Genomic DNA, 26,038 nt, shown 5'->3' with positions numbered 1-26,038 from the left:
ACACTCACATTCATACCTATGGACAATTTAAAGTCGCCAATTAACCTAACATGCATGTTTTTGGAATGTGGGAGGAAACCGGAGTACCCGGAGAAAACCCACGCACGCACGAGGAGAACATGCAAACTCCACACAGAAATCCGAGAGATTCGAACCCTTGTCTTCCCGAGCTCCTGACTGTGACTGTGTGGCCAACATGCTAACCACCGTAATAACTAAAGTAATTACGCCCGCAAACTGACGCTGCGATCGGTCCGTGACCATGATTATATATTATTATTATTATTATATATCCCATTCACTTTAATTTGGACTAAGGTCCGCCATTTGGTGATGGCTGCTCTACTGGCTTCATCACTGCTTTAGAAACACGTAGTCATTTTCTAGTATGTCAAACCCTTCATACATTACACTAACATGACATACTTTGAGCTAAGGAACCAGTAACCACTTAAACTATCACGTACTCATTCTGGACCCTGAACCAGCTATTGGGCAAGCACCGCAAAATGCCAGTATTTTATCTTATTTTTTTTACATGAAGCGTCAGTGGAGTGCGTCTTATTTTGAAAAGCAAAAAGCGGATGCCGCGAGTTCGGCCGTGCTGCTACCTTATCGGTCCATGGCGACAGTGGATGACAGCTGAAGGTTCGTAAAGGTCCATGACGATCGAGCCAGCTTGGCGTCGTAACCTGGGGATCCCTTCTGTCGCCTTTTACGTGTTTTGACACAGTTTCAAAGGACGCGAAAGGACTTTACAGCCGGATATTGACATTCTCCTGGCTTGGACAGCTCGAAGGCGACGAGCGAAGAGTCGGATGTGCTTCTTGTTCTTGTTCCGCATGGCGTAGTCTCCTTCTTGTCCTCCTCGGCAGAACCTTATACATGGTCGGGGGGTCTCTGCAGACCCTCGGGTCGACGGTCCTTTCAGAACCAACCGGACCTTGCAGTTAGTGCGGACTGTCGGCGGATATGTTGGCCCAGTAGCGACGAGGTGGACCACGTCTGGTTGCCTCGGTGTGGTGGACCTGCAACTTCTGACGTTGTTTTTTTTTTTTGGTTTTTTAGTTTAAAACAAAGAAAATACGTCATTATCTTACCTTATATCAGCTTTGGGAGCTTTGACAAGAGGACAAGAAGAAGAACATTTGTGTCTGCAAAATGACGTCCTGCACCCCTGCAGACATGGTGAGCTTTGTGAGCTTTAATTCTCTTTATTTACATTCAATCTAATCATCTACCGACACAAAACTGCTACATTACTAAGGATTTGCAACTATATGTGTAATAGGCTGTGCCACGTGAATATGGCCAGTTACACTTTCAGTTTACACCCTTGTTTCCTCGTTTTTCGATCCTTAATTCACTTGGTGTGCACATTGCATTGTCATCTCCCTCAGAAATTCTTTCTTGGAAGTAGATTCTTTCCACGAAATAACACGCCAACACCGAGAAATATCAAAGTACTGCAACTTTAATCGGCTCTTCGGTTGACTGAATTCCAGCAGAGTCGGTTATTACTTGGTGAATTATTAAATGTACTGATGTGATAGCGTGACAGTTGAAATGTCTGAAGGATTCAAAAGTCAAAGGAAGGAGTGGAGTCAAACAATTATTAACTTTAAATGCAACACAAAGCAAAGGTGAGGGCATAAAGTCTTGTTCTGTGTGGTTCGCCTCGGGGCGGTATGGTCTCCTACGATACTGCTCACGGCCACCAGGGAGCATCTTTGCAGGGAATCTGGGGATTGCTATGATAGGCTGTGATGCATTATCCAGCATTAAATCAATGATGTCATGGCGTAGTTCTGGTTCGTTTTGGTGTGCTATGGTCATCACTGTACTGCTCTCGGCCATTACGGTGTCTTTGCTTAGAATCTGGGGATTGCAACGATTGGCTGTGATGCGTTACCAGCGGTAGAGTTCTAGTTTTTATTTTGTAGGCATTTTGTGGCACATCATCTCTCAGCATTCACATGTACACCAGGGCCGTCCAAACTTTTTCCAGCAATGGTCACATGCAGAAAAATGGAATGATGGGATCACTTTGATACATTTTGTACATTAAAGATGCTAAAAGCAATCCATTGTGGGTCAACATGTGCTTAACTATCAGAAGAAAACATTATAGCTTTGAGTTATAGGCGACAAAGCAAATTATTGTCATATCTAATAATATATGTCATTAATAATCATTTTATTTTTAGAATATGCTGAGGGCCAATAAACGAGCTGCGGGCCGAACATTGCACACCCCTGACGTACAGCTTCTGGTGTCCTATAGTCATTTAACATACTATGCTAGGATGTTTAAAGGACCCGCAGCTCATTTTTTATTCTAAAAAATACAAATCTGTTTAAAAAAAACAATAAAAATGGGGGAAAAAAAGAGCACAAAGGTGCATTGTAAGGAGAAAAAGTTAAACTGATGATGCAAATAACGTTTTTTTCTTCAAATATATCTATAGCATACTGATTTGCTTTTCGACACTAAATTGATATCAAAATGGCCCCTGCGTCCTTCCCCCGTTCAATGCTAAGCGACTCTCCTCCACTGTGTGCACACTTGGATCTCGTTTTTGTTTGTATTGAACGTTTCGTGAACAGTTTTCCTGCACTTTATTGATGATAAAGTAGCAAACAGTTTCAAGTTCAAAGTTATCTTCTTGCAACTGTGATAACACACTGGACTGGATGTTAGCTTGGCTGGCCGTCTGTGAGTGTTTGTGCTCATGGTGTGTTCAAGTGCGGCAGTGACGCGTAGTGTTGTGTGTCTTGACCCTAAAACTAGCTACACCAGTATTGTATTTGATTCTACCCGCATTGAGGAGCTCATCCTTATCTGATGTGCTTAATTGTAATGTCTGCAACCTGTGTGTGTGTGTGTGTGTGTGTGTGTGTGTGTGTGTGTGACATTTAGTTAACCCCTCATGTTGGAGAAACACAGCTGGTAGGAGGCGTTTGAGTACACGGCAGCCTCTTTATGTCTCACACTGTGACCTGGCGGTGCAGCAACATTACCGTACAATGCACTTAGCTATCATATTGTCTCTTATTTTCATTCAGAAAAGTAGGAAAGTGTACACAAATTAGCGCTTTTTGGTCCCCTTCCGTCGGGATACCAAGCACAGTGGTACTGTTACTAAAGGGGCGGAGCTAGACAGGGCGCACTTGAATTAATTATGTCGTGTTATTCACGTAGCTAGTTAGCATTTACACTGACTGGACCACTTGGATGTAGGAGGCTGGTGAGTTCTCAAGTGTGGCGGCTTTTCAAACCTACCTCCCCTTAAGGTGGCTCCCTCATGTCACCGAGACGTCCACCATCTTGGATCTGAGCCTCGCAGAACCCCTCTAGAACTCTGTCATGGAGTCAGTCCCAGCTGCGCCTGTGTTTCTGCAAGTTGAGCTGATCCTTGGAACAGCAGGCCCATTATGCAGTCTGGGGTGTTTGGGATAACGTGGAGAGGAAGCTAAGCGGCTACTATGCACATACACATACACACAGGTCCTGTATCTAAAGTGTCTAAAAATAGCATGATAGCATGGATTATGGCTATAATCACGAGAGCGGTATGCCATCTTATTTACTTAAGTGCGACATGAATCCTTTACGACATTCATAGAAGGGCCACGTTACGTCATCAGCTGAGTTTAGCATCTAGTAGCACACTTCCTGCTTCTCTGCATTATTGTTCGGCATATTGTACAGTACAAATAACACAAATTCATTATTAATGTATTTGGATTGTGATTTTTTAGTATGGTGCCTTTTGTTGCGCTACAGCAACGTACCGATTTCCCACACTGAACAAATGAAAAGTAAGGAACAGGAAGTGCACAATCGGTGTTGCGATGCACCGACTTGAGCCTGGGAAGTGTGCGGAAGCAGAGGTCCATTTGTAGAAAAAACCGTGTTGCCCAGCCTTTGGCTAGTGGGAGTCATGGCTAGCGAAAGTGCCATGGAGAAACCAGAGCTTGAAAACCCTCTCAGCCAATAAGGATCTTTACTTTACAAAAATGAAATAAGAATTCACAGTTTGGATTGAAACTCATACTGTTGTAAACCAAGGTTGTCCAAAATGCAGCCCAGGGGCCATTTTTGGCCTGAAGCTTGTGTTTTATTAGCTTTTTTTTATCAGCTTACTGTAAAAATTAAAAAATAATACATTATTGATGAGATATATTACAGTAAATTAAAAAATTTAAAAACCTGACTGTGATCCTTCATCTCAGTCCACTTGGTTCCTCCACACTGCCTCCCTCCTGGAGGACGTATCACTTTTTTTACTGCACCGTGCTGGTTAGAAGATGTGGGGACCATTAAAACAAGATTCCTCTTTGTTTTGGGGCTTTTTCTCCTGTGTGCGGTTGACCCTAACTGCCTGGATATGGATGCAACAACACTTGAGACTCTGTGGACGAGACAAGTAGCAGGAGGACGAGGAGGAGGAGGAGGAGGGGGAAGAATAGGCGGCGGCGGAGGAGGAGGAGATGTTCATGCCAAAATGTTGTGGGTGAAATAATTTGGGTGCGAGTAGGAGGAGTAGAAGAAATGCACCTGCTTCTGGAGCATGAAGAATGTGTTCCAGGAGGACCTCTGGCAAACCTCACATGGGGTCAAAGTGGTTGCCATGGCAACTGCGGGCCCCTTGCATCCAAAAGCTGGATGCCTGTGCGTGGAGTAGCGTCTCTTCTATCAAAGAGGATGATTTGGGCAGGATGCTCCTCTAAATCCATACACCCCCATCTATCTTGATTAGCGACATGGTTAGCATGTCCCCTCAGGACACATGTGACCTCTCATGCATGCAAAGAAGAGTTCACGGTCAAATGTAAGGCATGAGAAAAGAATGGGAGGGGTTCAACAACACTTCATCTCTAGCAGATCCAGTATGTGAGTGACACATTTTTGGACAGGGAAGAGTGAAATGAATCCAGTAGAACCATGACGGCACACACTGGGTGGAGCTGTATGTGTGTGCGTGCGTGCGTGTGTGTGTGTGGGTTCACGTGTCTCCACCATGAGCATGACATCATCTCGGCCCGGCCCAGGAGTTCATGTACTGTAAAGTTCTGAATGTGACGGAGTCTTGATGATGATAATGAGCCAAATAATTTTTTTTTAGTTGTGTGTGTATGCATGTGCATGTGCGTGTATGCGTGTGATCATTCACTTGTATCGATGAGCATGCTCTCATAGAAAGTTCCTCATCCATCCATTGATTACATAACGTTTTGTGGACTTCTACATGTGTTCGTGTGTGTGTATGTGTGCTGTCCATGAGTAATGACTTCCTGCTGTTCCTACCAGTGCTCCTGCTGTCACTTTGTGAGTCCAGAACCACCTCTTTGCAGGTCTTTACAAGCCATTATAGGCTAGTCACGATAATCGATAAATTGATTAATCGAACGATAAAAAAAACAGGTCAATAATTATGACGGACTGGATAAATTGACGTCTGTATGTATGCGTGTGTGTTTCATCTGCTCGGCTCTGTGTGCCACACAGGCTGCATGACACTCTGCATCAGTCTGTGCGCATTGGTTCTATAGTGGAACGAACGGAGAGAGTGAGCCCTCATCTCATTCAGCCTCTTTGTGGAGGCGGGGCTGCAAGTGAGTGGATACATTGGGTTAGCAGTTAGCTTTGTGAGGCAGCATACGCTAGCATGAATGAAGGCACAGAAGCGATGGTTTCTGAGGCGAATGCCTCAGCCGACAGCCCCAGTGTGGGAATATTTGGGTTTTAAACAAAATGAACAAGGGGAGCGCATGAATACTGACCACCGAGACGGACAGTTGTCTCAACAGGGGGGGAAAAAAACTACCAATGGAGGTTCCTCAGACAGAGGAGCCTTCATCCCGAGGCGTTAGGTCGGTAAAAATAAACAAAACAGTGGAAAATGGTGCGCACTCAGACAGTGTCGCTTGCTGCATTGCAAAAGAAATGCAGCCATTCAGTACAGCTATATGGCATACATTTTAAACAACATACATACAGGCAACTTCTTTGTCAAGCTAATGTGGCTCACGGAGGTACACTATACTTGAGTACCATCTAGTGGTTCAAATGTGAATTACACCTCATGACAATAATGAAAAAATGGTTTAAAAAATTGTTGTCGATAACATCGATTATCAAGGCTAATTTGTAGCATATCGACCAGCAAAATGTGTTATCATGACAGGCCTAAGCCTTTACAAGTGGGGTTGTTATTAGAACTAGACCCTTTTGGGTCTTTGCAGGTCCGTTCTTCTTAGTGCCAGTTCTTTGTGGTCATTAGGGGTTTGTTTGTGTCAGCGGCAGCTCTCCTGTGTGTCGTCACAGGTCTCTATGGGTCTGTTTATATGTGGTGCCAGTGAAGTTGAAGCTGTTTGCGGGTCAATTTGGACCATGTTGTTGAATCTTTGTAGTTCTTTAGCGGTCAGTTTGTGTCAGAACCATTTCTTGGCACATCTTTGCAGGTCTTTGTGGGTCATTACGGGTCCATTTTGACCAACACCATCTTGATGAGGGTACATTCCAGAACCAGAACCAGCTCTTTGCAAGTCTTTACATCAGTCTCTATCAGCCCTAGCTCTTTGTGGGTCTGTTTATATCAGAACCAGCCTCCTGTGGAGCTTTGCGGGTCTGTTTATGTCGCCACCTGCTCTTTATTGGTCTTCAAAGGTCTATCAGTCTACTCGTATCAGAACCTGTGTCTGTGGCGTCCTGTCTCCTTTTCTGGGGTTTAGTCCGGCTCGAACCGTTCTGAACGGGAAGTCCAAAAGAAGGGAAAGTCAGTGGAAAATCCCTCAGTGAGTGCTGGCAGGTTCTGCCTCAATCAGGGAAAAGAATGTTGGTCTACTTCATCTTTGGGATTCCGTTTTTAGAGGAAAGCAGTGCTGTTAATTTTGAGCTTTGACAAAAATGGATCTATTTACCATTATGTCATCTGAACCACTGAACCACTACATAATATACCTGCACTGTAATACCGAAATGCTAAATACCATGTTTTTGTCAAAGCTACAAGTCTACAGGTCAATGACATGCTGATTTATTGAGTTATTGATTGATTGATTGATTGATTGATTGATTGATTTTAAATCTGTTGTGGTGTATACTGTGAAGGAAAATCATAAAAAAACTGTCACTGTCCAAATACTTGTTGACCTTACTGTTACTAGGTTTACAACATTAACTAGAGCCCTTTGATTTACGCGTTAACAGAACTGCAAACGTAATTGTGGAAATTGACATAGTAGTGTGAATTAGGGGTGTAACGATTCGTTTTAATAACGATTCGATTCGTATCACGATTTGTGGTTGCCGATACGATTCAAGAACGATTTTGGTCCATTTAAAACGACACGATCCGAAACGATTCAGTAACTTTCAATCAATTCAGTAACTTTTTAGCCAAAAATTCAACCAGTGTGACTATGAAATAACTACCTGGATACTGGACAGTGCAGGTGAAGTTTTCTAGTTGTTTTTTGTAAGAGAATGAACAGAGGGTGGTATAGCTTGCTATGATGAATTATTTACTTTAAATATTGCAATCCAAACCTGCACTTTGCACCCTAAGGTGAGGGACATTATGCAAATTCCTCAGCAAATGAATGTGGTATGGTATCTTCCATTAGGTGTTGAAACTTTCTCACCTGTACGGGCCGATGGCAGCAGGGGCTTTTTTTTATGCTGATAGTCCTTCTGATCAGAGCAGCCATTTGAAAGAACCGTGCAGCAACTATCAAGTAATGTAGAGTCGGGATGGGTCCTCCGTCTTGGTGACGCGCTTAACAGAGACACTGAACAGGATACCGTGGTGTGGTGGGTTTATGATAATACGTTTTGATAATGATGAGACCAAACCGGGAGAGCAAACAGATACTTTCCATGTGAAGGGATGGCAGATGGCGTGCATAGTTTAAGGAAAGGTGGTAATGCAAAAGAAGAATACATAAGAAATGCGAGTGTAAATGTGTGATAAAATGAATAAACGGTCAACAAAAATTACAGCATCCCAGCATTTCTTTCTTCTCCTTTCTTCTAAGCAAGTGTGCGCCATTTATTGCTTCCGCGTACATAAGCATATGTTTTGACCTGGACACGCCATGCTGGAGGATGACGTCACTAAGCGTCACTGCTATGCAACCGTAAACTACCAGGCGTACAAAACGTCCTTACTTTGCATATTGCCCCCATAAATGCCACTTAAAAGGAGTTTCAAATAAAGACAGATGAGTTAAATATGAATAGTGAAGGAAGTGAATTACAGGAAGTGACCGAAAGACGAAAAGGCAAATCAAGTGTGTTTCACGGGTCCACTTCAACTCCCATGACTACCACATACCCAGAAGACGTTGACGTCACAGACAGACTGAATTTCTTTTTCGTCTTTATCATTAAAAGTGCTTAAAAACACACACATCCATATCAAGCCTGGTGTGCTTAAATCCAATGTTTTATTTCCTAGTATCGATTCAATCGATTAATTACCTTTTTAAATAATTGATATTTGCCGTCCAGAATGAAACTTGCTAAACACACATCGATGTAGCTGGATCATAGGAATTTAAATCGACACACTTTATGCACACTTCATAGTGGTAAAATAAGTGTAAAAAGTAAATAAAAAAAAAAAACAGATTTGTAAAAAGTGCTCCAGGCTCCAGCATAGTCCCACGACCCCAGTGAGGACAGGCGGCATAGAAAATGAATGAGTGAAAATGTTAACAGACTTTGGGGAAAAAAATAAAATGGAATTTGGGAAAAACTAAAATGGATTTCATAGGGCCCTGAACAACATTGACAGCAAAGGATGTTCACTATGGAAGATTGTGGTTACATTTACAGCACCACTCAAAAGTTTGGACGTACTTCCTCATTGCTGTAAATGACGTGTGTCTAAACCTTTGACTGGTAGTCTATATTATAATCACTCAGCATCTTTGCTGCTGTGCTTCAGCTACTCTGTGTGTGTTTGTGTGTGTGTGTGTGTGTTCTGTCTTGTGCCATCTGGTAAATTCCAGCACAGAGGACATTTTCACTTGCCTGCAGAGTGTGTGTGTGTGTGTGCGTGCGTGCGTGTGTGTGTGTATCCTCCACACACACTTACATGTGGACGCGTCGTCTCCCACGCACACATGTCATCACATGAGCAGCATCCTCCCTTTGTGTGAAGGAGAAAAGAACAAGGAACGTTGTGGACGCGATTGTCTTGGGGCTGCTCTTTCTCCCCACTCATCTTCCTCACGTGTTGCTTTGTCCTTTAAATGTCCTACTGGACCCAACGTGTGGTGCCAACGGACTACTGGATACCATCGTGTGCCCTGATTCCACCTGAAAACCTTTACTACATCTTGATGTGGATTTAGCAATTTATCCGGACTTTAGTTTGATTTGGCTTTTGCAGTTGTCCATATGTGATGTCACTCTGTTTACATACATATATACGTACAGCAAGTACATAAGTCCATGCTGGTACACAAACATCAGATGTAGAAAAACATTCCACAGCATTACTTTGGTCTGGACTGGCTTAAGTTCTCACCATATGTTCAAACTGACACTTTTCACTATTTCATCATTAATGTACAGTATCTCTAATGGATCATGTTTTATTTTGTGTATACTACCAATGTACCTTATTTACATTTTATTTAATTGTGTGTGTAATGTACTACATTTACATCATATTTAGTGGTGTTTATACATCTATTTTACCATATTCACATTTCAATGTTCAATTCTATGTAACTACTACTTAAATACTTACACCATATTTAATAATGTGAATACGTTTAATATATCATATTTACATATTTATATATTTACGTCACATTTAGCATATTTACATCATATTTAATGGTCGACGTACCTCTATTGTACCATATTTATGTAATTTTAATGTATCAAATATACATCATACTTAATGTACAATGGAACCTTGGTTAGCGTTCCGGAAGGTCAGACTCTAACCAAAACATACTCAAACCAAGAAATAAAGTAAATCCAATGAATCCGTCCCAGAAAGCCAAAAACGTGAACACGAAACACATTTTTATAGTTTTACAATTACAGTTTTACATGCAGAAAACTGAAACTGGTGGTGTAACTGTGTTAGTTAGCAAAGAACCACGGAGACAGCCGAGGATGATATCATAGACAGGCGACGGCGCTGACTTCTGGTTCCTGTTTCCATGCAGTAGCAAGCTCGTAGGCTGCTAACAAGGACAGGTTGTGATGAAAATACCTTAAAAACACAGTAGGACTCATGCAGTTAGGCCCATCACGATAATCAAGAAATCATTTAACCGCATACAAAAGAAATAATATATAAATAATTTTGCCTGTCTTGATATAAACAGACTGGATGACAAGAGGTGACTCGATTGACACGATCTGATGTCAATTTCAGCTCGTTTGCGCATTGTTATTCTGTGACATGAAAACGTTTGTGACAAAGACAATTAAATAAATAATACAAAACAGTGGAACTTACGTTTTCCGCTGTTTCCCGAAGTATAACACCTTATTGTGCACCAAACGCACTTTGCTTCATCCAATACATGACCAAACTCCAACAAAACGTTACACTTCATTAAAAGTAAACAGTGTATTCCGCATACAATGTTACTAAAAGTGAATCAAGGAAGTGTATATGCAAATAAGATCTTCCAGATCTCCTGACTGTGTGGCCAACATGCTAACCACTTGGCCACAGGGTGGCCTTTGAGTCTTTAATTTATTTCATTTAAAAAGCTCTTGACATTCCAATTACAATGTTAAATACTCTCGAGGAATTAAAGCTGCTTTTAATATGGTGTACTCACATTATTCTGCCAAATATAATGTTGGCAATATCGTTTATCGCCAATAATTTGGGGGACAATTATCAGCCGGCAAAATTTGTACAAGTACAGGTTCCACTGTACTTGTAATTGTCAGATTTACATAATATTTAATGTATTTCTAATGTACCATATGTATATTATATTTAAAGTACCTCTAATGTATCATATACATCATATATAATGTACTTCTAATGTATATTTACATCACAAGTAATGGACCTCTCATGTATTATACATATTTAATGTGCTTTTAATGTATTTACATCATATTTATCCACATATGATGAAGGCTTGATTGTGATTTGAGGACATCCAAGGTCTTGTATTGGATGGTATTAGGATGTGTAGGTGTACCTAATAAACTGGCAGCAGAGTGTATTTTGGCCCCCAAAAAGCAGGAAACACACTAAAAGGTCAGTGGAGCTAATCCTGCCTGCAGGCCATCACGTCTCTGCAGACACTTCCTTGAGAAGAAGACGAGGGTGGCAGGGGAAGGCCTCCAGCGGGAGGGAGGGGCTTCTAATTGGTGTGGAGGAGGAATTCACGCTGTGATGGAAGTGTGCGTGCGTGCGTGTGTGTGTGGTCCTGAAGGACACTGTCTAGACACGTGTAGGCCCACTAGAGGAGAATCGATTGGAGCGTTCCGAAGCCATTTCATGTCCTTCAAGTGTTGTGCCAGCACCACTTTCAGTGTCCATTTGGACACGACACCTCTCCGCACTAATTACACACCACACTCAGAAGGACGGAGGAGGAGCTGCACCTTCACGCATCTTCATCCTGCTGCTATTGTTCAACACACACGCTGGGACCCTGCCGTCGTACGTAAAGGGGCAGAGCTACACACAGTGCAGTGTATTGATGGGTGGATGGAGCATGCTTACTTTCAGAATGGGCAGGAGCCAAAAAAAACAAGAAAAAGGCCTCAATGTTTGTCTCATTATCTCAAGATTTAAAGGTCCAGCTGTTAAAGGTCTCAGCACGAGAATGTTGTGGAGTGTGATCGTCCCAGTAGAGATGAGGACATGTGGAGCCTCGCCTAGCTGCGCTCCGATCTAAACTGTTTCAGATGCTTTCAGTAAATATTCATGCACTGCTCTTCCACCCCGCATTCCCCCATCTCCTGTCTTTGTGTCAAGACATGGAAAGCAGATGCTGGGCCTGCAGACAAAGTCTTGAAGGGAAGACTTTAATGCATCTCACAGTTGCCCTTCATGTTACCCTGTCCTGATGTCAACTCAGTTGTTCATGAGCCAAAATGTCAGACTGTGTTGTTGAGGAGGAGGAGGCGGTGGCGGCGTGAAGGATACCTTCATCAACACTCAGACTGATGACTAACGGCTTGTCTTTGTGTACATAGCGAGGAGGAGGAAGCGATGAAGAGCGAGGGCGCGGAGCTGTCAGGTTGCGCCAGGATGGGAATGCTGGGATCAGGAAGTACAGGCAGGGAGCGTTCCTGTCAATATTTATACATTGTGTTGAAGCAATCAACTCATGCTGTGTCTCAATTGGTGCGCTTCCGTATTTACACTTTTGAGTGCATAAGTGCGTTCACACTGGGGAAAATGTGCGTTTTTGAAAACAAAACAGTTAAATAATATCGAACTTTCCAGACCATGAGTGCATCACGGCTGAGTTCTGACTGGACATTGGATAAGCGCGAGGAAGGGAGGAGAGGCCGGTGTTGCCCGCCTGCGTCCATTCAGACGTGACCCCTGGACTAGTCTGTACTGGGTAAGACAGAATGGTGTCAAGTGAATGGAGTTAGGTTCCCCTGGTTGGTGAAGTCAGCATGTTTGTTGTCATGTGCTGCACTGCCACTGCTCACGTGTTGACACATTTCTTTCTCGATAACAATCATGACTTTATTTTCTAACACTTAGATGTTAGCTAATTTAGCTGTTTAGCTCTGAGCTTCAGGTTCTACTGAATTTCAGTTTCATGGTGCCACTTTTTGGGTAAAGAAGGCATTTAAGGGAATTGTTGGAACGTGTTTACTTGTGGAAAACAGCCCTGTTTTTGGTATTTCGAAATTTCCAATAATGAGCCCTAAAATCTGAAGAATGAAATGGTAATTGATCCATTTTCCAAGTCATGGAAAGGTCTTACGTATTCCAAGTACTGACGACTGTGGAGTGTTTGATGGTTTCTTCAAGCATGTACTATAAAAGTAAGAGATGTCTCACTCTGTGCAAAGAACGCTGACATGAACCGCAGCAGTCGTAAAAGGAAGTCATTAGCCCCTCGGGCTACAGGAAGTCATCATGGCGGCCCTGAGAGGCGAGCTGATAAAGGTCTATGGTGCGGGCTCTCCCAGCTAGATCCTGCCGTTAATGCTTAATAGAGTCCAGCAGGAAGACGGCGCCTCCGCGCCCGCTTTGTGCCGAAACAAGAGATTACAGGAAATCCACTTGGAATTGATCTGAGGCCGGCAGGGTCACAGAAGGCCTCGCGAGGAGCGAAGATCAATATTATCTTTCCGTTTCACACGCAGGGAACTTTTTCTCGGTGACGCTGGTCTGCAGGAACGTCAGCTGTGTGTTTGTTCCTCGGGAACTACTGAGCACGTCACACTGTGTGACCTTTGTGTGCGTATGTCATTGTGCACCTGCACATCTGTCAACGTGCTCCTGCTCCAACAGCAGTAAAAGCAACAATTTTGCTTTACTGCAAAGGTGTGTCCTGCTTTTTATGGCATCATAAGTTCGTGTGTACACTTTTTTCTGAATTAACCATTCACTCACTCTTCGCCTCTTCGAACCTAAGTTTTGAGGGGCTCGCTAGAAAAAGTGCGTGCCGTATTGTAGTTGCCGCTGGAGTACCCAGCATGCCTTGCGGGCACTTTGTAAATACCAGTTACAATGACGTTTTTTGTTTACCCTTTGTCGTTGTTACCCACATAGAATGGTAGTTCACTGTTATGTGTTAACTTACCTGTTACGTGTCGTGCGGTTTATTTTTTGGTTGTCACCTTGAGTAAGACTGACATTCTGGTTGACCATTTGTGCTGTATTTTCAAGCTAGTCGGTGGCTATCACTTGCAAATGGAAGTCAGATCATTATCATGTGATTGAGAGCAAGAGTGAACAAATAAAGGTTAAAATTTTTTTTTTTAAAAAGCAACAAATTTTTCTGTGGCGGTTCAAACTTAATCGTGGCGAGCTGCCACAAATAAATGAATGTACGGCGAACACTGGCAAGTGAATGTGGTAGTAAATGATAGATTTATTAGGGATGAATGATTTTTTATTTTTCCCTGCTTCAAAAGGCCGATACGGATAACCAACAGATTTGATCTATTTATTTTAAAATTGACATTTAACTTGTGCACGCCTGCAAGTAAGGATGACTCAAACATAGTTGGATTTGACAAACTGGACCTGTAGATTTGTCCTTAGCCAAATAGCATGACATCACTACAGTTAACAAAACCTAAAACAAAATAGTGGATACTCCAAAGTACAAATCGTGGCTTGGAGCGATTTGCTGGCTGACGGGGCCGGTATCTCCGGCGATGATGGAGGGCGCAAGGGCGATGGACGCAGGCCCCGGGCCTTTCTTTGTGGCCTTTCTTTCTTTGTGTGCCGCGGGGTGCCGTCGTGGCGGTGCTGGCGTTTTGGGTGGCTGGTGGGATATGGTGTGTTGCGGGTTGATGGGTTTTTTTCCTCTCGTTGGCAAGTGTTTGTGGAGCATTTGGTGCGACTGGCGCAAAGTCCCACAAAGTTGACGCCATGTTTGTTTACAACACGTGTTTACAGCACGTCACACGTTTGGAGAAAAGGAGTGCTTGATTTGCCCACCCTCTCACCCTGCAGCACAGTACAGATAATCTCTCCTCTTTGGATCGTTTTATGAAATGATTGGTAATGTCATAAGATTTATTGGTAAGACATCATAATATCTGGCCGATATTTATGGGGTACCCCTGCTATTTACATCTCTAGTTAAGACAATATTGATTATATGCTTGTTGAGTGAGTTTTAGCCGTCAAGGAATGATACTTGTACCGTTGGAAGGGCTAAGTGTTTCAAACACTGCCAAGTTTGTGGCATTAGTATTTTCTTTTGTGTAATTATTCATGACATGCTGTATGCAGGTCCGGGATTGTAAAATAGGTTGGGTTGAGCTTTTAGCTGACTTTCTTCCGGTTCTGTGGAAGTGTAACATGTTTTATCGATCCTAGCATCACATAACAGTTACAAAAGCAACACAAATGCAACCCCGCTGCTCCCTACACTGAGGTCTGGTGGTTTTAAAAGGTTAATGCATGGCAGCAAAGCTCTTATTTTTGCTTTCCGCATCTCTGTACATATGATTATGATTGTGGCTGTACTGTACAATAATGTTTTATCTCACTGTGTGCTGTTACTAATAAAAATAATACAAGCACGATAATAAACATTTAACTGACTGTTAAAAGTCAACGTTATCGTTGTCGAGGGAGATTATTTGATGCCCAAAGTAGATGAGCGTCTAATCCCATAGCGTAAATAGAGCAGCGGTGCGTGAAGCTCAGAAAGAGATGGTGAGGCTGCAACTCAAAAGTGCCCCAGGACGTATTTCTCCTATCCGTCTGCAGCTATTACATAACCTCTGTTTGTATATGTGTGTGCGTGTGTGTGTGTGTGTGTGTGTGTGTGTGTGAGGGACACTCATTATGTATTCTCTTAGCTGACAACAACAACGACAAGGTTGACATAAGTGTGACAGTCCACATATTATTACTCCTCTCCTCTGTTGCTGCTCACTCACTGGTGAGTTGTGTCGGTTCGGAACGTTAGCCACTCCTGCGAGTTGACGAGCCGCCACTGAAGCTGCCTTTAAAGAGCTTTTGCGCTTGTTCCGCGTTCATTCTGCCCTGCGACTGCAAGAAAAGCAAAGCGCAGCATCTTCTTTTATTCATCAGCCATCATCAACAAGTCGTTGAGCAACAGTGAATTAATTGTTGAACATTGTCAGTGGATGCAGTAAAACCACCAAACAATGCGGCGGAACGTCTCAGGTTGCACAACACAGACGAGGACTCGCATTTAAAGAAGTGAGATTCCAGCGTCACCATACGCTAACTCATCTGTTCGCAAAAAAACACCGCTTTACTTCTTTTTACACTTGTGTGACACCCTCAGAATGATCAAATGCAACTTAAAACTGTACGCCATCATCACATGTTGGTACGTACAGTTGTCCCGTCCGCCAAGTAGCATTCAATATTAATAAATGGGATATTTCTGTAGTTGGAGCATGGAGAACCTGTTTGTCTTTCTAAATACCTTTTTTCACTCTATAGTCGCCTTCACACTTCCATTATTCTTTGTTTACGCCACATTGCGCAAAGTTAATGCACAGGCTACAGATCACTGCAGGGATGATCGCTGCCCATAGCATATAGCAAGCTATCGAGCTAACTAGTTAGCCTCCAATTGATTTGTTCTAAACTTTGTGTTTCAAATGGAGTGGAGAAGAAGGACAAAGTAAGAAGGCAAAAATGTACCACTTTCACACAGAATGGTAGGGCCCTATGATTTCCACGTTAATGGAATTGCGGAATTGGCCAATAAAAACGGAATTTACTATCAAACGCGGAATCTCACAAAAAAAGACGTAATGTGAGTGAAACGCTGTCATCGTGTGGAGAAGGATCGTTGGTGTGGGGACCTCGGCGGACCGCTCAATGTGGCGGAATCCCATAGCAAACACTAAACCGCCTCCTCCCAAACTAAACATGTTGGAGTGGCGATAAACACTGGAGAAAGTTGGCGGAACCTCCTCTTGCGGAACGTGAACGGAAGCTAGCGGGGTTTGCACGCAAGTGCGGTTGTGTGTGTGCGACTTGGGATGGATGAGTATATTTCCACCACGTTGTGTTTTACCGCTTTAATGTAAGGAGCTTTTTACAATGCCCGATGATGACGTCCAGAGTGAAAAAAAGACAAGAAGCACTTTTATTCTTGCACCCAGCTCGTCTTACAGACATTGTCAACACACACACAGAACAAACGTCCGGCCTTAAAAATAAGAGCGCCGTTTGCCCCATGTCGTCTAATTGTGTAAACAAAATAAGAGTGTCATAAAAAAATATCTTACATATGCAGTTGGAATTGCACCTTTTGTTGAAAATGGGCAAAATTGTCCATTGATGTATTTCATAAATAAATGTAAGATGATTTTTGCATTTAATTGACGGGCATTTTATTCACTAACCCATAAAGCACACACGCTATGCTGGTAAAAATAAGTGTAAAATGTAAAAAACGGAGTTGTAAAAAATTAACACGTAAAGGGGATTTCATAAGGCACTATCAGTATCAGACATGCCATGTCATCTCTCATCAGTGGAACATTACTGATGGCTAGAGACCAGAGTACTACATATAACTTGTCTTTCAGTATTTGTAGACTAATAATAGGCCATAGTCAACCACGAAACAGCGACCGTTTATTAATTTGAAACAAACGCAATGGAGGGAGTGAGGGAACGATGTTCGAACCGCAAAGATTTGAAAGGAAAACCGCGCCTTTTTGAAATTGTACCCATCATCTACAATCCTTATGTGAAACATGACCACACATCTTTCCCTTTTCTGTGCGTTCTAAAGAGAGAAAAACAGCTAGCATGTGGGGAGCTAACAATGCACGCGACGGGATGCACCTATTTCGACTATATACTATAGCCCTATAAAACCCCTCCAAAAACCGCCAACAATGTTCTATTTACGTAACTGACCAGCGACATTGTTATTGTAGCAGCTAGAAGAAGAAGAAGAACTATTTTTCTGGCGTAGTGACGCAGCGCCTCACGCCACTATCGACCTGTATCGGCGGTGTTCCCCGTTATTCCCCGTTATATGTTCTCTCATACTTTTTTTTTCCCCGTAAAAATTGCGTGTTCATCTTGTACACTTAACTTATTTCTAACTTATTTCTTGTAAATTTTTGCTTATTAAGGCCTTTTTTTTCTTGTACATTTGAACTTTTTCTCATAATCAGACTTTTTTTTCATGTAAACTTACAAAACAAAAATGTTTTCCCCCATAATATTCTGACTTAACTCTTTTTCAATTTTCAACTAACAAAAAAAAAAATATTTTGAAGAGCGTGACTCCTTTACCAAGTAAACGATATTGCGCAGTCCACTTCCTCTCCGTCACTCAATGTGCACCGAGTGGGAACTCGGCATGCGTCTGTACTGTACCTAATGCGCCGTACTGTAAAATCAGATTCAGAATGCATGTACCGTCACACCCCTACCTGTGCACTTAATAAAGGATGCACGCTGAGCACAGTTTGACCTGTGAACACGTAACTTCTGCTGCTGTTTGGTCCAGCGAGTTGTCGTGGGCACACTGTCGTGCACGTGTGTGCTGGCGGCATTCAATGGTTGTCACATGTCGGCATAAAGAAATTCTCCGCATGTTGCATCGGCGCCCGGAGGTGCCATGACATCATCAGTGCAACCTCGGCCGCACGAGTTAGCACGCGTGAGTAAGCAGTCGGCAGCCGTCGGCCTGCAGACACACGCGTGTTCATGTTGTGTGTGTTTGTGTTCATGCATGAGGCTGCCGTGCTCGGTTCCTGCCGGAGGTGTTGAGTGTAAGCGAGATGCCTGCAGAACATCCCAAGCAGCTTCTCTACACGGAGACGGCATGGAGGGACGGAGCAACTACTCACCCTTATTAGATGTTGTGATGATGACGCTGCTGTGCAGGTGGGAAGGTGCTGGTGGAACATGTGAATCACATTTATGTTGCATCCAGCTAACTTGATCTCCTTCTTGCCTCGCTGGAAGCATCAGCGTGTGTTGGACGGAGCTCAGATGCTAACACGCGCTCGCAAAAGCCTCTAGAAGCTCATGGAAACATCTTGTTGAAGACCATCTCGATGCTTACATGTATTCTTATTCGCAGCCTGTGCTTTCCCTCATTCGCTTTGATTGACAGCATTGGGGAGGAGGTGGAGGGGGGGTTAAAAGAGAAGGATGGAGATATGGGGGAGTTGAGGATGAGGTGGCGGTCCATGGATGGTGGAGATAGGTAACGTGATGTGACAGGAGAGTATCACCTTAAGTCACCACTAAGGCACTACTAGCTGTTGTCATGGAAACCAGAATTCCAATTTTCTTGCTTAGAATTGAGATCATGATTGAGATTGAGATCATGATGCACAGTTAGATATTGGATTAGTTGAATTAATGCGATCGCTTCTCCCACCAGCTGAATAGTGAGAGCCAGTGAGCCTCGCCGGCCAGGACGAGTTGGCTTCATATGTCCGTGTTGGCCGTCATGCCATTGACAGACTGCATGTTCCGGCGAATCGAGTTTGCAATTTTTCATTTTTTTAACAGTTAAGAATTTTGGTGAGGTGTGCGCTGCTAAGCTGCAACCAGCAGGGGTGCTGTTGCTTGACTTTCCTCATTAGCGTTAGTTTTTCTCCTTGAAAGGATGAAGGAAATGTAGTGGAAGGATCACGTCCAACGTACAACACAGGAAACAGCTGTTGTGTACACGTTGTGGCGTGTTGGCGGGCTCTTTGTGTGACTTTGATGTTGACAACGTTGAGACATGGAGGTGACGAGAGGAACACACACACACACACACACACACACACACACACAGATTGTAGTCAATGGCTCCTGAGGGTCTGGCTTCCTGTTTCCGATTCCTGTCACGACCCAGACGGCTTCCTGATACGACGTGACGTACTCTTGGGATGTTTGTGTCTCACAGATTAACCTGCGGCTGATCTTGGTCAGTGGGAAGACGAAAGAATTCCTTTTTTCTCCCAACGACTCGGCGGCAGACATCGCCAAGCACGTTTATGACAACTGGCCAATGGGTGAGCGACGGCTGCGGTTCACTTGTTTGTCTGCACTCACACACACACGCACACAGACACACACAATGGATGGACACTCCCAGCCTTTGTGTGGGAGGAACCACGGTCAGCCGCACTCTCTGCAGACACAAGTCTTGGGTCAGCTACAGGAAGTGTAGCTGACAGTGCCTCTGTTATTTTCCCTGTAAGTCTAAAATGTCCTAGAACTCTCGTCCAACCTCTTGATTCATCCATCCATTGATTAAAAGATGTGTCCCAATACTTTTGTCCCTAACCATGTCTACATATAGCACTGATATTTGACATGGGAGTCTTTAGTATGAAATGTGTGTGTATATGAATTGATATTATTGATGACGTTGACATATTCATAGTCCAATCAATGTGATGTTTTAGACTGGGAGGAGGAGCAGGTCAGCAGTCCCAACATCCTGAGGCTCATCTACCAGGGACGCTTCCTGCACGGCAACGTGACGCTAGGAGGTGACTGGCACACACACGCACGCACGCACGCACAGAGTCAGAGTGGGTCACTGGAAAGTTCTTTGGCTGTTTCATGTTTCCTGAGCAGCGGCAGAAGAAGCTTAGTGCTCAGGACAAGCTGCCTTTGACACGGACAGGAAGCGCAGGGAAAAAAAGGAAGGGAGACGTGGAGGGAGCGAATCGGGACGGGGGCGCACACTTTCTTTCTGCCTTTTAGTGCTTAAAGAGGTCAGAGGTGGTGCCCGACCGGCCTCCACTCTTCCATCATAAGGGCCTCATCCCCGTCTTTGCTTTCATGAGACGTTTCAAAGGAATGATGATGCTCACGACAAAGACAGCCATGATGCTCGCGCCTTGGAAACACTTGATGACGTTGTATTTTCACTCTCTTGCAGCACTCAAGCTGCCTCTGGGGAAGACCACCGTCATGCACTTAGTCGCCAGAGAGACGCTGCCTGAGCCCAACTCCCAAGGTAGCACACGCCACCGCTGCCTGCCGCCATCTTGTTCCCACACTGCAGGGGTGTACAGTCCAATGTCCAAACACCTGGGGGGAAATCATGTGTCTCATTTGCAACCCTCCTCCTCCTCCTTTATAATTTACACACACGTAAAAGGTCATATCAGTCATGTATGTCCACATAGGGCATCATTTTAGTTATTGACATCCATAAAAGGCATCATATTGTTTTTTTTTCATCCACATAAAGTATTATATTTATCATGTATGTCCATATAAGGCATCATATTAGTTATTTACATCCATAAAAGGCATCATATTGTTTTTTTCATCCACATAAAGTATTATATTTGTCATGTATGTCCATATAAGGCATCATATTAGTTATTGACATCCATAAAAGGCATCATATTGTTTTTTCATCCACATAAAGTATTATATTTGTCATGTATGTCCATATAAGGCATCATATTAGTTATTTACATTCACGTAAAGCATTGTATTTGTCATTTTTGTCCATATAGGCATCATTTTGGATTACATCCTTGAAAGGCATCGTTTTAGTCATTTACATCCATAAAAGGCATCATATTGTTTTTTTTTCTTCCACAGAAAGTATTATATTTGTCATGTGTGTCCATATAAGGCATCATATTAGTTTTTCACATCCATACAAGTCCGCATATTAGTGATATATGTCCATACAGGGCATTGTTTGACTTATTTACGTCCATAAAAGGCATATTTATGAATTGATTTATGGCGTTCCATGTTGTGATGTTATGTGGTGGCAAACACACTACCTTAAATCAATTGCAAAGGCCGTGGAAGAATACACAATGTGCTCAATATTGGCCGCACTTGTCTTATGTAATTGCTCATCTGTCGCAACCATATTGATGACTTGTTATGCCATTTGTGTACATATCCAATAAATGAGTGGTGTATGTCCATGTAAGGCATCTATTAATGATATATACATGCAGAGCATATTAGTGATATGTGTATATGTACAGCAGGGGTTAGGAACCCTGAAAGCCACATACCTGCATTTTAAAATGTATTTCCATGAGAGCCATATATTATTTTTTAACACTGAATACAACTGAATAGGTACGTGCACTTTTAAACACGACCAATAATTTTAGAATATAATAATAGGTCTAATAATGTTGTTATACTGAAGCTAACTAATAATCATAAAATACTTCTTAACTATTAATGTGACTTACTAATGTGACTGCTGCATGCTTTTGCACCATACTCATCATCTTTTTTCACCATCTTCGATGTCAAAAGGGTTTGCTCTGCAGAATTAGTTACAGTAGCTCACTATTTGATTAAAGGAGGGAAGTTTACTTCTCAATGGCCCAGGTAAACTACCGCATTATCCAATTATAATCGAGTTGAGGTATCTAACTCGAAAAATATCGGAAGGACAGTTGACATCGGTGGTAGAAAATGAATGGATGAGAATGTTTTATATTTTGGACGTTATTTTTGTGACGTCTATAATATCCATCCATCCATTTTCTATGCCGCTTCTCCTCATTAGGGTCGGGGGGTATGCTGGAGCCTATCCCAGCTGACTTCGGGCGACAGGCGGGGTACACCCCGGACTGGTCGCCAGCCAATCGCAGGGCACATATAGACAAACAACCATTCACACTCACATTCATACCTATGGACAATTTAGAGTCGCATGTGTCGCATGAAACCAGAGTACCGGAGAAAACCCACGAACAGGGAGAACAACTCCCAAGGGAGAATCGAACCCAATCTCTTCCCGATCTCCAGACTGTGACTGTGTGGCCAACATGTGCGGCTCACGTCTATAATGTTTTACTTTCAAATGTCAGCAGAAAAAAAATTCAAACAAATGTTATCGTGATAACAAATGTCTCAGAGCCAGATGGCTCTCAAGCTATAGGTTCCTTACCCCTGATGTAGAGAATAGTATTAGTGGTTTATGTTCATAAAAAGTCATATTAGTGATTTATCTTCATGAAAGACGACATATTAGTGATTCATTTCTGTATAATGTTTATATTCACAAAAGGTGTCATATAGTGATGCGTGCCCATATAAGGCATCTATAGAATATAGTATTAGCTATGCATGTCCATAAAAGGCATCATATTAGTAATGTATGTATACATAGACATAGTATTAGTGATTTATGTCCATAAAAGGCGTCATATTAGTGATTTATGTATATATAGACAAGGTATTAGTGATTTATGTCCATAAAAGGCGTCATATTAGTGATTTATGTATATATAGACAAGGTATTAGTGATTTATGTCCATAAAAGGCGTCATATTAGTGATTTATGTATATATAGACAAGGTATTAGTGATTTATGTTCATAAAAGGCGTCATATTAGTGATTTATGTATATATAGACAAGGTATTAGTGATTTATGTCCATAAAAGGTGTCATATTAGTGATTTATGTATATATAGACAAGGTATTAGTGATTTATGTCCATAAAAGGCGTCATATTAGTGATTTATGTATATATAGACAAGGTATTAGTGATTTATGTCCATTAAAGGCGTCATATTAGTGATTTATGTATATATAGACAAGGTATTAGTGATTTATGTCCATAAAAGGCGTCATATTAGTGATTTATGTATATATAGACAAGGTATTAGTGATTTATGTCCATAAAAGGCGTCATATTAGTGATTTATGTATATATAGACAAGGTATTAGTGATTTATGTCCATAAAAGGCGTCATATTAGTGATTTATGTATATATAGACAAGGTATTAGTGATTTATGTCCATAAAAGGCGTCATATTAGTGATTTATGTATATATAGACAAGGTATTAGTGATTTATGTTCATAAAAGGCGTCATATTAGTGATTTATGTATATATAGACAAGGTATTAGTGATTTATGTCCATAACAGGCGTCATATTAGTGATTTATGTATATATAGACAAGGTATTAGTGATTTATGTCCATAACAGGCGTCATATTAGTGATTTATGTATATATAGACAAGGTATTAGTGATTTATGTCCATAAAAGGCGTCATATTAGTGATTTATGTATATATAGACAAGGTATTAGTGATTTATGTTCATAAAAGGTGTCATATTAGGTGTCTACATAAGGCATCTATAGAATATAGTATTAGCTATGCATGTCCATAAATAGCATCATATTAGTGATGTATGTTTAAAAACAATGTATTTTATGATGGATTCTGTTTGTGTTCAGGTCAGAGGAACAGGGAGAAGACTGGAGAGAGTAACTGCTGTGTCATCCTGTGAATAAACACCTTTTAGCCCCTCCCCCTCGTCCCTCCTGTCGGGGGCCCGCCCACGCGGTCTCTCCTGGCCATTCATGTTTGGAAGACAGTGAGCTCGTCGCCCACCTGTCCCGGGCGCTGTCCTCGCTGCGCACAACACACACTGTTTTACTTGATTTTCTGTCATTATACTACATTTCTTCTTCGTTTCTCAACACTTTAAGCCTTCTAACTAACACACACACCCATGCACACTGACGCTGTAGCCAATTATCATGTTGTAACTGGCTGTTAGCTGGTTGTCATAGCAACGATGCCTTCATTTTCTTTCTTTGAGCTCACACTTCTAACCACTGATTAGATGCCAACACACACACACACACACGTGTCACGAAGGCCCACATTTTGTCGCCAAACAAAGTGACAAGCGTGCAGCGTTTGTGACAGTTCTTCAATGCCACTTCACGCCTCCGGCTTACCTGGCCCCTCCCCTCCTGGAGTAGAAGAGACGCTCTGTCAGTGTTGGACATGAAAATTGGCCTTCAGTGTTCCTCCTTTCTTCATTCTTTCAATCGTATTTTATAATGATGACAATGATGATGAATCGATGACGTCCTCAACACAAGCATGTGCTCCTTCTGCAGATAGATGAATTTACAACATGCGTCACAAAAGGTTTCATTTAATATTTTCCCCCAGAGAAGCGACATCCAGTGTATTGAACATGATGTGGAAGCTTCTAGATCTTGCTAGCAACTGTGTGTATTTGTATGTATGTATGTACAGAATGTGCGTTTATGTTCAATACCAGTCAAGTTTGGCCATACGTTCTCATTCAACAGCATGAGAAAGTGTGTCTAAACTTTTGACTGGCACTGTATGTATGTCTATGTATGTATATATACTGTATGTATGTGCGGACTGGATGCACGTGTGTGTGTGTATGTATGTAGTGTGATTAGCTGATTGACTTCCATGTGCTCTTATTGCTTTGTGACTTTTAATCCACCATGGTTGTGTACTGCAATCACACTTGTACAAACACAACATTTGAAGCCAACTGTAAATAGCGCTAAAGAATTCCCCTCCCCGCCCTCCACCTGTAAACTAAATAAAGCTTGTCGAAGTGCATGTTGCGTCGTTTTGCTAACAATGTCGTGACTTTGACGTTCATCTGCCGGGAACGTTTGATGTGTCACCAGCGTCATGTGGCCTCAACAGGCACATTTCAACACAATGGAAAGTCCGTCCAACTCCTTTAGAAGAAATGTGTTGCAACATTTCCCTTGCAGAAGCATGTACTGGAAACAATTGCGTTTAACATTGAAGAATATGTACGTCAAGTGTGACAATGATTTAAGAGCTGTTAATGTCGACAGCAGCCGGCGAGTCACAATATACACTACAAAGTGACACGTTACTCTCCACTTCATTGGTATGAATGAATGAAAAACAAGAACTCATAAATAGCCAACAAGTGTCTGAATAAACCTTATGTAGACATCATATTGCAATACTGCAACATGTTCAGACATGTTTTTAAGCGTAACTTTTTTGCTCGTGCTGACATCTTGTGGTGGAAACCTGTAACATCAAAGCTACCAACAGCGGACGTGTTGGGGTTGCTTTCAAAACATCCCTGCCATCTTCTGGTGGAAACCTGTAACAGCAACACCGCCACTAACAGACGAAGCAGACATGTTTACATCCATAGACATACAGGTACTGTATATAGCCGCCGCATGGAGCGCTGAGCAGTCAGTCAACGTCGCCGCCATATTAGATGTGTCAAGGCTGCGCTGTAAATGAATACAAGTAAATTTACTTACTTTAATAAAGCACCTTTCTACAAAGAAATGTAAGTTAATGTCTGTCGTTTATACATTCACACATGCACTAATATACGTGGGAAACAGTTAGGCACCAAAACAATGTATTTGATCTTCTCAAAGGCGATTTATGAAAATAAGTACATTTTCTTGTATTAATTTACAGCGCAGCCTTGACACATCCAATATGGCGGCGACGTTGACGTATCGCCGCAGTGGACAAACGCACTCAATGCGGCGTCTATGTCCATGTTTACATCGTCTGTAAATAAACTTTATAGCGAGTTTACACGCCATCTAATTTCCATCCATCCGTTTT

At 42.3% G+C, this 26,038-nt stretch overlaps 1 protein-coding gene across 1 annotated transcript; it reads left to right on the top strand.

The window, feature by feature from the left end:
* Positions 1-592: 592 nt before the first annotated feature.
* ubl3a (ubiquitin-like 3a) lies at positions 593-25,021 on the top strand. Its single transcript, XM_054755498.1, has 5 exons — positions 593-1,188; positions 19,570-19,678; positions 20,075-20,161; positions 20,557-20,634; positions 23,860-25,021. Exons 1-5 carry the CDS (start codon positions 1,162-1,164, stop codon positions 23,910-23,912), a joined length of 354 nt encoding a protein of 117 aa, XP_054611473.1. The 5' UTR covers positions 593-1,161; the 3' UTR covers positions 23,913-25,021.
* Positions 25,022-26,038: the final 1,017 nt, after the last annotated feature.

This window comes from Dunckerocampus dactyliophorus, chromosome 16 (genome assembly GCF_027744805.1).
Source record: "Dunckerocampus dactyliophorus isolate RoL2022-P2 chromosome 16, RoL_Ddac_1.1, whole genome shotgun sequence".
NCBI lineage: Eukaryota > Metazoa > Chordata > Actinopteri > Syngnathiformes > Syngnathidae > Dunckerocampus > Dunckerocampus dactyliophorus.
Note: the sequence above shows the minus strand (reverse complement) of the source record. Positions and strands in the feature narration are given on the sequence as shown.